The following is a 15590-nucleotide window of genomic DNA, read 5'->3' as shown; positions in this document are numbered from 1 at the left end:
TGCCTTCCTCCTTCCCCCAGGGCAGACAGGTTGCAGGCAGCACCATGGGAAAGCTGCCTTGATCTGGGCAGTTTTGAGGAGTGGAGAAGGAGAACAAGTGGTGGGTTTATCCAGAGAAGGTGAATTTCTTATGTGCTCTGCCTGAAAACTCACCACCTTCTGTGCTGGTCTGGTGGGTCTCACCCAGCCCAACTGTGGCAGCTGGCCTAGAGAGCAATGCTGCTAAAAGAACGTGATAATGAACAGGTGATACTTGTCTGAAGGTGCTTCCCCCAAACTGCTTATAAAGGAGTAATATGGCCAGCAGTAGGATTTAAAAGTGACTAGGGAGTTAGAAAAGGTACTTTTAAAATTCAGAAGTTGTCAGCTGAGGAGAAACATGAAAGTTCCAAGTCTGAAGGAGGGTCCTTGGAGGGGCAATGACAAGAGTCAGAGACTGTGGGGCCCACCCCAAAGCAGCCCTGCTTTGGAGTATTCCAACCTCCTCCCTGGCCTGGCAGAGCATCCTCCTCGTCAGGTGCTGTGAGCAGCCTGCAGCCAGCTCCTGGGCTGGCAGCAAAGGGGATAAGAGGCAGGGACAGAGATAGAGTCAGTGCTGGAGAGGGTGGAAGGCACCTCTGGAGACAATCTGCTTCAACAACTGCTCAAGCAAGGTCAACAATGGGACCATTGGATATCTCTGAGAATGAAGATTCCACCCCCTTTCTGGGTACCCTGTGTCAGTGTTTGAGCACCTTCAGTTTTAGGAAAAAAAGAAAGGTTTTCTTCTCATGTTTAGATGAGATTTATTTTGTGTTTCAGTTTGTGCCTGCCACTCTTTTCCTGTCTTGTCACTGAAGACCAGTAGGACGATTCTGGAGTAATCTCTTGACCGCCATCACATCTTTACAAACACTGATCACAACTTTCTCAGTCTTCTCTTTCCTAATATGGACACCACCAGCTCTCTCAGCCTTTCCTCATATGGAAGATACTCCTTCTCTTCTGCACCTTTGTGGCGCTTTACTCTCCAGTATGTCCATGTCTCTCTTGTACCAGAAAGACCAGAACTGGACACAGCACTCCAGGTGAGGCCTCATCAGGGCTGAGCAGATAGGAATGATGCTCTCCCTCCACTGCCTTTGCCCTGAGCACACCTTGCTGGCTTACAGCCACATTGCCTGACCACAGAGCCAGACCAGGGGTGAGCAGGTGTGAATTTGTGGGGTGCGTTCCCCCAGTATCTGCTGACGAAAATGGTAGGCAGCAGCCAGGGGTACAGATAAGGCCAGAGCAACACAAAAATTGAAAGGCAAGGGTGTTCAGGCAGGGAACGTGCCCTGTGGGAAGGGAAGGGAACTGGCAGCCCCCCATTATTGGGGCTGGGCAGGATTTGTGATTAGGATGTCTGGGACTGGTTAGAAAATGGAATTTAGGGTTTTTTACTCATTCAATATTTTGGGTCAAAACTGTGCTTTATCTCTTTTCTTCCTCCCACTGAGCCCAGTGCCAGGTCACTGCTCTCTCATGGATATGATGTCCCTAAACAGATTTAAAGGAAGTGCTGCTACTCTGATTTTTTTCAACAATCAGGAAGAAGATCTTTCCCCGTGCTGGCCAGAACAGTGTGGGTACAGAGCCAGCACCCCCTGCCACGCCAGGATGCCTGATCTGCCCTGTCTGCCAACATCTATCCCCCTGGGACCAGGGCAGAAACCTCTCACCAGCTGTGGCCAGCAGCAGGGCCCCGTCAGGCCTTGGCACATCCCTGGGGCAGCGTGGTGCAATGCCCTGCAATCAGAGCAGGCAGAAGGTTCCTGTGGCACACCGGGCTCGGAGCCAGCTGCAGGGACAGCGGCTCCCAGAGAGAGGCCCACGGGTTCTGGGGGATGCAAGCGGCCCACAAGACGTCAGCAAGCCCTTCCAGCTGCCCCAGGTCACCGGCCTCTGGGGACATCCTGCATCTCCCACTGGTCATGCTCAACAGCCGTGGTCGGACCTTCACCCCATGTCCTCTGTGACACTTCCCTGGGGCACCACGAGCCTCTCCAGCTGCTGAGCGCTGCCCAAGCCCAAAGCCATGGCTGCAGGGGACAGCAGGTGTCCCTCGCTGTGACCCCAGCCAGCCACTAAGGCCCGCACAGCCACTCACTCACTGCCCCACCAGCAGGATCAGAGAGACAATCAAGGGCAAGAACGAGAAAAGATGTGGGCTTAAATAAAACCAATGTAATAGGGAAAGCAAAAGCCATGCATGCAAACAGAGCAAAGCAAGGAATTCATTCACCACTTCCCAGGGGCAGGTGCATGTTCAGCAATCCCCAGGACTGTAGGGTCCATCACAGGTAATGCTGATCTCAGAAGACAAAGGCCATCATTCCATGTGTGGCTCACTTCTTCCCCACACTTGATATACTGATGTCATATAGTCTGAAATGTCCCTTGCGTTGGCTGAGATCAGTTATCCCACCAGTATCTCCTCCCAAGTTTCCATGTGCTGCAGTCCCTACACCAGAGTGGCAGTACAGAAATGAGAAAAGAAAATTAACTCCACAGCTTCCTAAACCAGCACAGCCAGCTGTGCTCTCCAGGGAACACAGATCCCATCCTTGAGCAACAGCCAGATAAACCACCAGAGGGACATCACCCTCTCCGTGGTCCTCTCCTCACCAGGAACCAGTCTCCATCCATTCCTTATGGTTCAACACCAGCCTCAGCAATCAGCATAGAGACCAGAGAGCTCCACAGCCAGAGCTCCATCATGTCCCAGCCAGAGGTGCCATCGCAATGCGGATGGCCCAGGTCTCTCCCAGTATGCCCCTCATGCTCCGTTTCCTCGGGATAAGACAAGACTGCAACATTGCCCAGGCTGAAGAGAGACACAGAGAGCAGATCAGCTCTGAAATCCTCCCTCTGGCTGGAGAGAATTCTGTTTGCCCTCATTTGGGGAACTTGCTGACTGGCAGCTGCTTTCCTAGAAAAGCAGGACGCCTGGGTGCTGGTGCAGTGAGCTACTTGGATCTCTGTGGCCTCAAACTGGTGTTTGGGAAACCTGTGCTCAACTCACCATCATCCTGGGGAGCCAGGCCATGGCCGAGGAGAGGGGAAATGTCACCTCATGTGTCGCCAAATGACTGTGTATCATCCCCAGTGCCTCCTGCTGACACATCTCCCATGACTCTGGTTGTCCCAAACCCCTCAGAACTGTCCTTGTTCCACCTTGATCCTGGCCAGGACCCTTTCAGAGAGGGCACTCCTGGGTCTGGCCTCAGCTCTCAGCTGCCTCCTCCAGTGTCCGCAGTCTCCTCAGCAGTTCACACGCCCACAGCTGGCTGCAGACCCTGTCCCTGCTGCCCACGCTGGGGCAGGACAAGCCAAAGCCAGACTGGTGTCAGCAGCTGAGAGAAATGGCCTGATCAGGAGAGAGGAGATGGGAATCTCCAGAGTATCCCAAGGCTGGGGTGTCTGGACATGGGGCTGGCATGGTGGGGAGGCTGCTGCCTAGAGGTGCTGAGACCTACAGCTCTGCTGCCCCTCACTGTTGCATGGCTGGACTGAGTGCTGGGCAGACCCACATTTTTTGTGCACTGAAATCAAGCATCAGCTTTTGTGGTGTTGCTGTCAACAAAAGGAAGAAACATTTCAGCCTGAGGCTGGTGACACAAAGGAACAGGTCATCCAGTGAGTTTGCACAGGCCCTGAGTATCAACACAGTCCTGAGCCACCTGGTCTAGAGCAAGATGTCCCAGCACACAGCAGGGCATTGCACTAGGTGGTGTCTGAAGATCCCTTCCAACACAAACAATCCCACAGATCTGGGATTCTTTGTCCCATTCACATTCCCCAGCATGGCCCTGGAAAGATCCCACCCTGCAGGGCCAGTGTCTCTCTGCCACTGTCCCTGGGGCACTCCATGAGTGAAAGCAGCACACTGACAACACTGGCTTCCCAGGGATTCTTTTATTAGCAAAAACAGGGGGAATGCCCTTGGAGTCCAGGTACCAGCTGGAAAAGGGCTTGGCAATCTCCAGGGGCTGTGGGAGGTCGGGGCCACATCACAACATTCCCAACTTGCTGCCACTCTTTGAAAATAAAGAGGAGGCCACGAGCCTGCAGCTCTTCCAATGGCTGTGCCAGCACATCTGGATGTTTCTTCCTGAGGATAAGGCACCATCTGGTTCTGCAGTGGTCACAGCCATCTCCGGTGCCGGTGCCGGGAGATCCCATCAGCTGCCACGGAGCGGGGAATGCCAGCGGGACTGGGGAGAGCCTGCAGTGGTCAGCCACGGGGACGTCTTGTGCTTCCTGACACCAGCACCTGTCCTGCAACAGCAGCATTCCTTAACTCCAAGGATCATCCCAGGGCACACAAGGACCACCAACCCTGAGTCCACAGACCCCGAAGCCCTGCAGTCTCTGCACCGAGCAATGGGCAGGGTTCCCTCCTCCAGCATGGAGAGGGTATCCACTCCCAGCTGAGGGGACAGCCCCCATTCCAAGGCCCTTCCCAGCATGTCCCCACCCCTGCACTGCTGGGCCCCTCTCCCAACAGGGAGGCCACACACTGCCTTGCTGCCCCTGGACTCTGCATGTCCCCAGGTCTTACCTGGTGGCCGGCCAGGGTCACCAGCTGGGCTGCCCCTCGCTGAGGTTGATCTGCTCCAGGATCTGGCTGTACCTGCGGGTCAGGGCGTTGGTGTCCCTGGTGAGGTGGGTGAGGACCTGCTGCAGGCCAGTCAGGTGCTGGGACAGGCGCCTCTCCAGCTGGGCATCCTCGGGCCCGTTGCTGTCCAAGGATGTGTCGTCGTCGGTGTCGGCACCGCTGGGGCTCTGGTCACCCACAGAGGCCAGGCCTTTCTCCACCATGGGCTTGATGGCCTTGAGGAGCTGGTAGCGCTCGTAGAGGTCCGTGCGGCTCTCGGCAGCCGGGGCTGCCCCCTCCTCCTGCGGGAAGACCCCTCGCAGCAGGCTGGGGAACATCACCTCCTGCTCCATCTTCTGCGTGGCTGAGAAGTACTGCTCCATGGCCCTTCTCCTACAGCTCTGGCACTGCTGCTCTGGGCTCTTCTCACAGGCTCCCTGCTCCCTGGCCCTGCGGGGGCTTTTTATGCAGTGCTGGGGCAAGTCCCTCCCCTGCTGTCCTCCCCTGCCAGCCCTGCTTGGGCTGCATGCCCTTGGGGTCGGGCTTGGCTCCAGCCCAGCCGGGGCTCGGCCCTGCTGTGTCCCTGGCTCTGCGCAATCTTTCCTGGCCCAGCCTCCCTGTGGCCTTCACCCGAGCTGGCCGGGGGTCCTGCTGCCTCCCCATGCCAGGAGACACAGGGGGGCAGCAAGGAGGAGAGGTGCCCAGGGTCTCTCCCATCCTGTCCTGTATTATCTCAGTGCCCCAACATGTTCAGTCCTGGGGCCCTCTGGCTGTGGCTCCAGCTCCTGTGCCCAGTCTGGGAAGGCCGCAGGGGACCGTCACCTCCCCTTGTTCCTGCTGCCACACGCTCAGGCCGTGAACACTGCAGGGACATTGAGCAACCCTTTAGCACACATAGGGAAATCTGGAACCCACTGGAAATACACTGGAACCTTGTCCCACTGGGTGTCTAGGGACAATGGAGCCTGCTGGAGACCAGAGATTTGGGTGCCCAGAAACATCCAATGCCCCCAAGCTGCCCCTGGGCTCAGCAGGGGTGTGGACAATGACAGGGACCTGACTCCATGATGTGTAACTCCTGTGGCAGCAGCACAGAGCCATTGCTGCCCCCAGGGGATTGTGGACATGGGTTGCCTGCCACTGTTGAAATTCTGGGAGAGCAAAAGCCACAGCCAGGGCACCAGACAGCATTGCCTGTCCCTCCATGTCCCTGTGGAGTGTGGCAAACATGAAAAGTGGTTCTGTTTCTGGAAAGGCTGCTGTGGGGTACCTGGTTCCTTTTGCAACCCTTGGTGCTGGCAGCTCTCCCTCTGTGCCCCTGTATCCCAGCACTGCCACGCACCCTTTGCCCACCCTTTCCCCACCTGTCCTGGCCACCCCTCTTGTCCCTTTGCTTGTGTCCTGGCATCTCTTTGTGCCCTGCCATGGGGCCCATTGCTGCACCAAGGAGTGTGGGTGCTGCTGGCCCCGTGCAGGTGCCAGACAGAGCCTTGGCCACATCAGGGCACCTGCAGAGCTTCCTGGAGGTGCAGGCACATCACAGGGCTCTGGGGACACAGGGACACAGGGGATGCTTTGCCCTCCTGCTCCCCCCAGTGCCTCACAACCTGCTCATAGTGAGGATGGCAAAATGTTTGGGGGTGACACAGGCTCAGCAGATGCCAATTGCTCTCCAACTCTTTATCCTTGGAACATGAATAATTGCCAAATCCTCTCCGTGCCTTTGAGGACCCTGTTAGGCAAACGTGGGACAGAAAATCTCACAGAGTCCACAGGGAAGCTGGGTACAGCTTGGGAGCTTCCACTGCCAGCAGGGATGTCAGGAGCAGGAGGACAAGGACTGCGCTTGGAGCACAGCACAGCCACCACGGGTGTGTAGCATGGCTGGGTTTGGGCTGAGCTGAACTGGCGTGCCCAGCCCTGGCTTGGGGCCCTGGGGAGGCTGCTCAGGACCAGCAGGGCCCCCAGGAGCTGCACTGATGTCCTCAGGTCTCTGCTGCCACAGACCCCCAGACTGGGCAAGCTTAGCCCTCACCTGTGGCCCTCCTGGCGGGTCCTGCCCCAGTCCCAGCCTCAGCTCAGAGTGCAGGTCGTGCCACCACATGTGTCCCCAAGTGTCTCTGTACCATCCCGGGCACATCCTCCTGTCTTATCCCTCTGTGGCACCAAGGGAAGGGAGAGTGGCACCATGCTCAGCGTATGGAGCTGGGAGCAGAAGGAAGAGGGGCACAGTCAGAGTGACAGCAGTCGTCCTGCCAGGTCACCATGACACGCAGTGGAGCCCTGCTCTCCTGCAGGGGACTGAACACCTGAGTGCCAATGGGAAGGGGTGAACCAATGAGTTCCTTCTTTTGCTTTGCTTACTTGTGCAGCTTTTGCTTTTCCTGTGGAGCTGTCTTCATTTCTACCCATGACTTTTCTCTCTTTTACCCTCCCTGATTGTCTCCCCCTTCCCACCTGGGGGGAGTGACAGAGCAGCTGAGTGGGACTGAGCTGCCAGCAGGGCTAGAATCCTGATATCCACAGTGAAGCTCCAGCCCCGGGACAGATGTGTCCTACCCTGAGGCTACTCTGGGGGGACACTATGATGTCTCTGAACCTTCAGGAAGCTCCATGGTGGCCCAGAAGTCCTGGGAGCGTGGGGCTGCCAGTGTGTGCAAACCTCAGTGCAGCACAGGGCAGCCCAGGATGCCAGGAGCACCCAGAAAGGGAGAAGAGGAGCAGTGGGTTCAGGTCTGAGGGGGAGAGGCCAGGTGGCAGAATGGGCACCTGGCTGGGCTAGGAGGGGACAGCAGGAGGGGACAGTGGGAGAGCTGCCAACACTGAGGGTTGCAAAATTGGGGAAGGAGCATGTGGCCTTTCCCAAAATAGAACCAATTCCTCCAATTGCCACATACTGCAAGATAAGAGGGGACAGGAGTCCTGGCCATTGACCAGCCATGGAGTGGGGTTGATGCGCTGGGACCCCCAAGCCAGGTCAGGCACAGGACAGGCCTCAGGGCGCCTGGGCCAGGAGCCAGGGCTGACAATGAGGAGGGGTGCCCAGGTTCTCTCCTGTCCTTTCCTATCCTATCTCAACCCCCCACCATGTTCAGTTCTGGGGTCCTGTGGGAGCGGCACCACCTCCTGTGCCCTGGTGTGTCCAGGCTGCAGGCACTGGTGCTGCTGGGAATGTCACCTGCCCCACTCCTCGCTGCCGTGCACTCAGGATGTGAACACTCCAGGGACACTGAGCAGGCTCTGCCCATGAATGCCAGCCTGAACAGGGCAGCAGACACTGGTGTGGGACATCACCCTGGCAGTGCTCTGCTGCATGGAATCCTGCATGGGTGTCCTGGCTTGTCTATATGATGCTTTTATCTCCAGTTGTCTTGTTCTGTTTATGCTGAATAATAAGCTTTGCACCTTTAGGACTTGTTGCAGAGAGTGAAGGGGGAGAGAAGAAGCAGCAGTTTGTTTTCAGACACTGCACTCACTCCTCCACCTTCCTGCCCCTGGACTGTGTTGTCTGCAGATGGACAGACAGTGGGACAGAGTTCTCCTTTGCTTTAGTTAGTTTTGGCTAGCTGAGGCAAAGAAGTTCCCTGGACTGTGGGGTTTTTTTCCCATTTTCTTTGGACCTGTTCAAACCTGCTCGGGCCTGAACACCAGCAGGGCACCGGCAGCTCACACCTGGGGCCCACCGGGCCGGGCCTGGGCCGCGGCATTTCCAGCGCCTGAGGGACTGAGAAGAGACTGAGTGAGCTGAGCTGCAACCCGGGGAGGGGACTTTTCTGAGTTTGTCATCTCTTTTGGAGCAGCAAGGGGTTTTATTGTTTAACATTGTTTAGGTTTTATTGTTTAATAAACAGGTTTTTTCCACTTTTCGCCAAGGTGGTATTTCCTCCCAAACCAGTTGTGGGGAGGGACCAATTGAATCTGCTCTCCTAGAGGGGCCCCTTTGGGGGTTCTCTCCCATATGTGCCCTGAACCAGGACAACGGGTCATGAGGACATGCGATGGGGACAGAGATGGGACCAAATGCCACCAGGGGAACTGCATCCATGGCACTGAACTTTCATGGCCCACGCTGCAGCACAGATGGTGCCACCTTCACACCCACCACCCCATCCTGGAGCAGAGGCCATGGCGGGTCAATGGCCAGGACTCCTGTCCTTTCTTATCTTGCAGTATGAGGCAATTGGAGGAATTGGTTCTATTTTGGGAAAGGCCACAGATTACTTCCCCAATTTTGCAACCCTCATTGTTGGCAGCTCTCCCACTGTCCCCTCCTAGCCCAGCCAGGTGCCCAATCTGCCACCTGGCTTCTCCTCCCCAGACCTGAACCCACTGCTCCTCTTCTCCCTTTCTGGGTCCCCAGAGGCACAGATTTGGCAATTATTCATGTCCCAAGGATAAGGAGCTGGAGAGCCATCAGAATCTGCTGAGCCACTGTCACCCCCAAACATTTTGCCATCCTCACTATGAGCAGGTTGTGAGGCACTGGGGGGAGCAGGAGGGCAAAGCATCTCCTGTGTCCTTGTGTCCCCAGAGCACTGTGATGTGCCTGCACCTCCAGGAAGCTCTGCAGGTGCCCTGATGTGGCCAAGGCTCTGTCTGGCACCTGCACGGGGCCAGCAGCACCCACACTCCTTGGTGCAGCAATGGGCCCCATGGCAGGGCACAAAGAGATGCCAGGACACAAGCAAAGGGACAAGAGGGGTGGCCAGGACAGGTGGGGAAAGGGTGGGCAAAGGGTGCGTGGCAGTGCTGGGATACAGGGGCACAGAGGGAGAGCTGCCAGCACCAAGGGTTGCAAAAGGAACCAGGTACCCCACAGCAGCCTTTCCAGAAACAGAACCACTTTTCATGTTTGCCACACTCCACAGGGACATGGAGGGACAGGCAATGCTGTCTGGTGCCCTGGCTGTGGCTTTTGCTCTCCCAGAATTTCAACAGTGGCAGGCAACCCATGTCCACAATCCCCTGGGGGCAGCAATGGCTCTGTGCTGCTGCCACAGGAGTTACACATCATGGAGTCAGGTCCCTGTCATTGTCCACACCCCTGCTGAGCCCAGGGGCAGCTTGGGGGCATTGGATGTTTCTGGGCACCCAAATCTCTGGTCACCAGCAGGCTCCATTGTCCCCAGACACCCAGTGGGACAAGGTTCCAGTGTATTTCCAGTGGGTTCCAGATTTCCCTATGTGTGCTAAAGGGTTGCTCAATGTCCCTGCAGTGTTCACGGCCTGAGCGTGTGGCAGCAGGAACGAGGGGAGGTGACGGTCCCCTGCGGCCTTCCCAGACTGGGCACAGGAGCTGGAGCCACAGCCAGAGGGCCCCAGGACTGAACATGTTGGGGCACTGAGATAATACAGGACAGGATGGGAGAGACCCTGGGCACCTCTCCTCCTTGCTGCCCCCCTGTGTCTCCTGGCATGGGGAGGCAGCAGGACCCCCGGCCAGCTCGGGTGAAGGCCACGGGGAGGCTGGGCCAGGAAAGATTGCGCAGAGCCAGGGACACAGCAGGGCCGAGCCCCGGCTGGGCTGGAGCCAAGCCCGACCCCAAGGGCATGCAGCCCAAGCAGGGCTGGCAGGGGAGGACAGCAGGGGAGGGACTTGCCCCAGCACTGCATAAAAAGCCCCCGCAGGGCCAGGGAGCAGGGAGCCTGTGAGAAGAGCCCAGAGCAGCAGTGCCAGAGCTGTAGGAGAAGGGCCATGGAGCAGTACTTCTCAGCCACGCAGAAGATGGAGCAGGAGGTGATGTTCCCCAGCCTGCTGCGAGGGGTCTTCCCGCAGGAGGAGGGGGCAGCCCCGGCTGCCGAGAGCCGCACGGACCTCTACGAGCGCTACCAGCTCCTCAAGGCCATCAAGCCCATGGTGGAGAAAGGCCTGGCCTCTGTGGGTGACCAGAGCCCCAGCGGTGCCGACACCGACGACGACACATCCTTGGACAGCAACGGGCCCGAGGATGCCCAGCTGGAGAGGCGCCTGTCCCAGCACCTGACTGGCCTGCAGCAGGTCCTCACCCACCTCACCAGGGACACCAACGCCCTGACCCGCAGGTACAGCCAGATCCTGGAGCAGATCAACCTCAGCGAGGGGCAGCCCAGCTGGTGACCCTGGCCAGGCCACCAGGTAAGACCTGGGGACATGCAGAGTCCAGGGGCAGCAAGGCAGTGTGTGGCCTCCCTGTTGGGAGAGGGGCCCATCAGTGCAGGGGTGGGGACATGCTGGGAAGGGCCTTGGAATGCGGGCTGTCCCCTCAGCTGGGAGTGGATACCCTCTCCATGCTGGAGGAGGGAACCCTGCCCATTGCTCGGTGCAGAGACTGCAGGGCTTCGGGGTCTGTGGACTCAGGGTTGGTGGTCCTTGTGTGCCCCGGGATGATCCTTGGAGTTAAGGAATGCTGCTGTTGCAGGACAGGTGCTGGTGTCAGGAAGCACAAGACGTCCCCGTGGCTGACCACTGCAGGCTCTCCCCAGTCCCGCTGGCATTCCCCGCTCCGTGGCAGCTGATGGGATCTCCCGGCACCGGCACCAGAGATGGCTGTGACCACTACAGAACCAGATGATGCCTTATCCTCAGGAAGAAGCATCCAGATGTGCTGGCACAGCCGTTGGAAGAGCTGCAGGCTCGTGGCCTCCTCTTTATTTTCAAAGAGTGTCAGCAAGTTGGGAATGTTGTGATGTGGCCCCGACCTCCCACAGCCCCTGGAGATTGCCAAGCCCTTTTCCAGCTGGTACCTGGACTCCAAGGGCATTCCCCCTGTTTTTGCTAATAAAAGAATCCCTGGGAAGCCAGTGTTGTCAGTGTGCTGCTTTCACTCATGGAGTGCCCCAGGGACACTGGCAGAGGGACACTGGCCCTGCAGGGTGGGATCTTTCCAGGGCCATGCTGGGGAATGTGAACGGGACAAAGAATCCCAAAGTTGTGGGATTGTTTGTGTTGGAAGGGATCTTCAGACACCACCTAGTGCAATGCCCTGCTGTGTGCTGGGACGTCTTGCTCTAGACCAGGTGGCTCAGAACTGTGTTGAAGCTCAGGGCCTGTGCAAACTCACTGGGCAACCTGTTCCTTTGTGTCACCAGCCTCAGACTGAAATGTTTCTTCCTTTTCTTGACAGCAACATGAACACAAAATACGTTAGTATCTGTTACAAAATAGTTGATAATTCTTAAGCACGTACGTTAAGAAGTTTGGTTATTATATCGTAAAAGGGGATAAAATGGTAGTCATAAGAAATACGGTACTCAATGTACCATATTACACCTAAGTAACGTGCATCACCACCCAAGCAAACGGAACCAGCCAGGACAGAACTGTAGTGGGCCAATCAAGTGCCTTAAACCTTCATGCAAATGAAGGATCCCAACAGAAACCCATCCAGAGGATTAAAATAAATTTTAAGAAAAGGGTTATCCGAGCCAATGAATCTGTGCTGCTCCATCTGGAACATTGGGAGCATCGCTGCTCAAGAAAGGAAGTAGATCCAGCGTCGGCACTGAGGCATTCTCTAGTGTAACACTCCTGCTCAACTCACAGCCCCCCTAAGCTTTAGACCTTATTAGAATAAATGCTGAAATCACTTTAGCACCAGGAGTGTGTTCCCATTTTTAACGGCACCAGAAAAGCTGATACCTGTGCACAGCAAAGCGTGAATCTTTCCAACACTCTGCCCAGTCATGCAGCAGTGAGGAGCAGCAGAGCTGCAGGTCTCACCACCTCTGGAAAGAAGCCTCCCTGAATTCCATAGCTCCATATCCAGGCATGCCAGTTTTGGGATACAATGGAGATTCTCATTGACTTGCTGACTGGCAGCTGCTTTCCTAGAAAAGCAGGACGCCTGGGTGCTGGTGCAGTGAGCTCATTGAGTCTCTGTGGCCCTAGAGCTGATGTTTGGGAAACCTGTGCTCAACTCACCATCATCCTGGGGAGCCCAGGCCAGGCCACGGCCGAGGAGAGGGGAAATGTCACCTCATGTGTCGCCAAATGACTGTGTATCATCCCCAGTGCCTCCTGCTGACACATCTCCCATGACTCTGGTTGTCCCAAATCCCTCAGAACTGTCCTTGTTCCACCTTGATCCTGGCCAGGACCCTTTCAGAGAGGGCACTTCTGGGTCTGGTCTCAGCCGCCTCCTCCAGTGTCCGCAGTCTCCTCAGCAGTTCACACGCCCACAGCTGGCTGCAGACCCTGTCCCTGCTGCCCACGCTGGGGCAGGACAAGCCAAAGCCAGACTGGTGTCAGCAGCTGAGAGAAATGGCCTGATCAGGAGAGAGGAGATGGGAATCTCCAGTGTATCCCAAGGCTGGGGTGTCTGGACATGGGGCTGGCATGGTGGGGAGGCTGCTGCCTAGAGGTGCTGAGACCTACAGCTCTGCTGCCCCTCACTGTTGCATGGCTGGACTGAGTGCTGGGCAGACCCACATTTTTTGTGCACTGAAATCAAGCATCAGCTTTTGTGGTGTTGCTGTGAACAAAAGGAAGAAAAATTTCAGCCTGAGGCTGGTGACACAAAGGAACAGGTCATCCAGTGAGTTTGCACAGGCTCTGAGTATCAACACAGTCCTGAGCCACCTGGTCTAGAGCAAGATGTCCCAGCACACAGCAGGGCATTGCACTAGGTGGTGTCCGAAGATCCCTTCCAACCCAACTAATCTCACAGATCTGGGATTCTTTATCCCGTTCACATTCCCCAGCATGGTCCTGGAAAGATCCCACCCTGCAGGGCCAGTGTCCCTCTGCCAGTGTCCCTGGGGCACTCCATGAGTGAAAGCAGCACACTGACAACACTGGCTTCCCAGGGATTCTTTTATTAGCAAAAACAGGGGGAATGCCCTTGGAGTCCAGGTACCAGCTGGAAAAGGGCTTGGCAATCTCCAGGGGCTGTGGGAGGTCGGAGCCACATCACAACATTCCCAACTTGCTGCCACTCTTTGAAAATAAAGAGGAGGCCACGAGCCTGCAGCTCTTCCAACGGCCGTGCCAGCACATCTGGATGCTTCTTCCTGAGGATAAGGCACCATCTGGTTCTGCAGTGGTCACAGCCATCTCCGGTGCCGGTGCCAGGAGATCCCATCAGCTGCCACGGAGCGGGGAATGCCAGCGGGACTGGGGAGAGCCTGCAGTGGTCAGCCACGGGGACGTCTTGTGCTTCCTGACACCAGCACCTGTCCTGCAACAGCAGCATTCCTTAACTCCAAGGATCATCCCAGGGCACACAAGGACCACCAACCCTGAGTCCACAGACCCCGAAGCCCTGCAGTCTCTGCACCGAGCAATGGGCAGGATTCCCTCCTCCAGCATGGAGAGGGTATCCACTCCCAGCTGAGGGGACAGCCCGCATTCCAAGGCCCTTCCCAGCATGTCCCCACCCCTGCACTGCTGGGCCCCTCTCCCAACAGGGAGGCCACACACTGCCTTGCTGCCCCTGGACTCTGCATGTCCCCAGGTCTTACCTGGTGGCCTGGCCAGGGTCACCAGCTGGGCTGCCCCTCGCTGAGGTTGATCTGCTCCAGGATCTGGCTGTACCTGCGGGTCAGGGCGTTGGTGTCCCTGGTGAGGTGGGTGAGGACCTGCTGCAGGCCAGTCAGGTGCTGGGACAGGCGCCTCTCCAGCTGGGCATCCTCGGGCCCGTTGCTGTCCAAGGATGTGTCGTCATCGGTGTCGGCACCGCTGGGGCTCTGGTCACCCACAGAGGCCAGGCCTTTCTCCACCATGGGCTTGATGGCCTTGAGGAGCTGGTAGCGCTCGTAGAGGTCCGTGCGGCTCTCGGCAGCCGGGGCTGCCCCCTCCTCCTGCGGGAAGACCCCTCGCAGCAGGCTGGGGAACATCACCTCCTGCTCCATCTTCTGCGTGGCTGAGAAGTACTGCTCCATGGCCCTTCTCCGACAGCTCTGGCACTGCTGCTCTGGGCTCTTCTCACAGGCTCCCTGCTCCCTGGCCCTGCGGGGGCTTTTTATGCAGTGCTGGGGCAAGTCCCTCCCCTGCTGTCCTCCCCTGCCAGCCCTGCTTGGGCTGCATGCCCTTGGGGTCGGGCTTGGCTCCAGCCCAGCCGGGGCTCGGCCCTGCTGTGTCCCTGGCTCTGCGCAATCTTTCCTGGCCCAGCCTCCCCGTGGCCTTCACCCGAGCTGGCCGGGGGTCCTGCTGCCTCCCCATGCCAGGAGACACAGGGGGGCAGCAAGGAGGAGAGGTGCCCAGGGTCTCTCCCATCCTGTCCTGTATTATCTCAGTGCCCCAACATGTTCAGTCCTGGGGCCCTCTGGCTGTGGCTCCAGCTCCTGTGCCCAGTCTGGGAAGGCCGCAGGGGACCGTCACCTCCCCTCGTTCCTGCTGCCACACGCTCAGGCCGTGAACACTGCAGGGACATTGAGCAACCCTTTAGCACACATAGGGAAATCTGGAACCCACTGGAAATACACTGGAACCTTGTCCCACTGGGTGTCTGGGGACAATGGAGCCTGCTGGAGACCAGAGATTTGGGTGCCCAGAAACATCCAATGCCCCCAAGCTGCCCCTGGGCTCAGCAGGGATGTGGACAGGGACAGGGACCTGACTCCATTGTGTGTAACTCCTGTGGCAGCAGCACAGAGCCATTGCTGCCCCCAGGGGATTGTGGACATGGGTTGCCTGCCACTGTTGAAATTCTGGGAGAGCAAAAGCCACAGCCAGGGCACCAGACAGCATTGCCTGTCCCTCCATGTCCCTGTGGAGTGTGGCAAACATGAAAAGTGGTTCTGTTTCTGGAAAGGCTGCTGTGGGGTACCTGGTTCCTTTTGCAACCCTTGGTGCTGGCAGCTCTCCCTCTGTGCCCCTGTATCCCAGCACTGCCACGCACCCTTTGCCCACCCTTTCCCCACCTGTCCTGGCCACCCCTCTTGTCCCTTTGCTTGTGTCCTGGCATCTCTTTGTGCCCTGCCATGGGGCCCATTGCTGCACCAAGGAGTGTGGGTGCTGCTGGCCCCGTGCAGGTGCCAGACAGAGCCTTGG

At 57.5% G+C, this 15590-nt stretch overlaps 3 protein-coding genes across 3 annotated transcripts; 1 reads left to right on the top strand and 2 right to left on the bottom strand.

Moving 5' to 3' along the window:
- Nucleotides 1-4602: 4602 nt before the first annotated feature.
- Nucleotides 4603-5035, bottom strand: LOC118689316 (thyroid hormone-inducible hepatic protein-like). Its single transcript, XM_036387481.1, has one exon. It carries the CDS (start codon nucleotides 5002-5004, stop codon nucleotides 4603-4605), a length of 402 nt encoding a protein of 133 aa, XP_036243374.1. The 5' UTR covers nucleotides 5005-5035.
- Nucleotides 5036-10285: 5250 nt separating this feature from the next.
- Nucleotides 10286-11227, top strand: LOC118689375 (thyroid hormone-inducible hepatic protein-like). Its single transcript, XM_036387612.2, has 2 exons — nucleotides 10286-10736; nucleotides 11020-11227. Exon 1 carries the CDS (start codon nucleotides 10317-10319, stop codon nucleotides 10716-10718), a length of 402 nt encoding a protein of 133 aa, XP_036243505.1. The 5' UTR covers nucleotides 10286-10316; the 3' UTR covers nucleotides 10719-10736; nucleotides 11020-11227.
- A 2435-nt stretch (nucleotides 11228-13662) lies between these two features.
- LOC118689325 (thyroid hormone-inducible hepatic protein-like) lies at nucleotides 13663-14479 on the bottom strand. The gene is made up of 2 exons (XM_036387493.2): nucleotides 14060-14479; nucleotides 13663-13776 (listed from the first exon to the last, which is right to left on the bottom strand). Exon 1 carries the CDS (start codon nucleotides 14477-14479, stop codon nucleotides 14078-14080), a length of 402 nt encoding a protein of 133 aa, XP_036243386.1. The 3' UTR covers nucleotides 13663-13776; nucleotides 14060-14077.
- Nucleotides 14480-15590: the final 1111 nt, after the last annotated feature.

This window comes from Molothrus ater, chromosome 2 (genome assembly GCF_012460135.2).
Source record: "Molothrus ater isolate BHLD 08-10-18 breed brown headed cowbird chromosome 2, BPBGC_Mater_1.1, whole genome shotgun sequence".
Classification (NCBI taxonomy): domain Eukaryota; kingdom Metazoa; phylum Chordata; class Aves; order Passeriformes; family Icteridae; genus Molothrus; species Molothrus ater.
The sequence above is the reverse complement of the archived record's forward strand: the minus strand, read 5'-3'. Positions and strand labels throughout refer to the sequence as shown.

Coding starts and splice junctions, on each gene's coding strand:
- LOC118689316 (XM_036387481.1), bottom strand. CDS start 5,004: ATGGAGCAGTACTTCTCAGCCACGCAGAAGATGGAGCAGGAGGTGATG.
- LOC118689375 (XM_036387612.2), top strand. CDS start 10,317: ATGGAGCAGTACTTCTCAGCCACGCAGAAGATGGAGCAGGAGGTGATG.
- LOC118689325 (XM_036387493.2), bottom strand. CDS start 14,479: ATGGAGCAGTACTTCTCAGCCACGCAGAAGATGGAGCAGGAGGTGATG.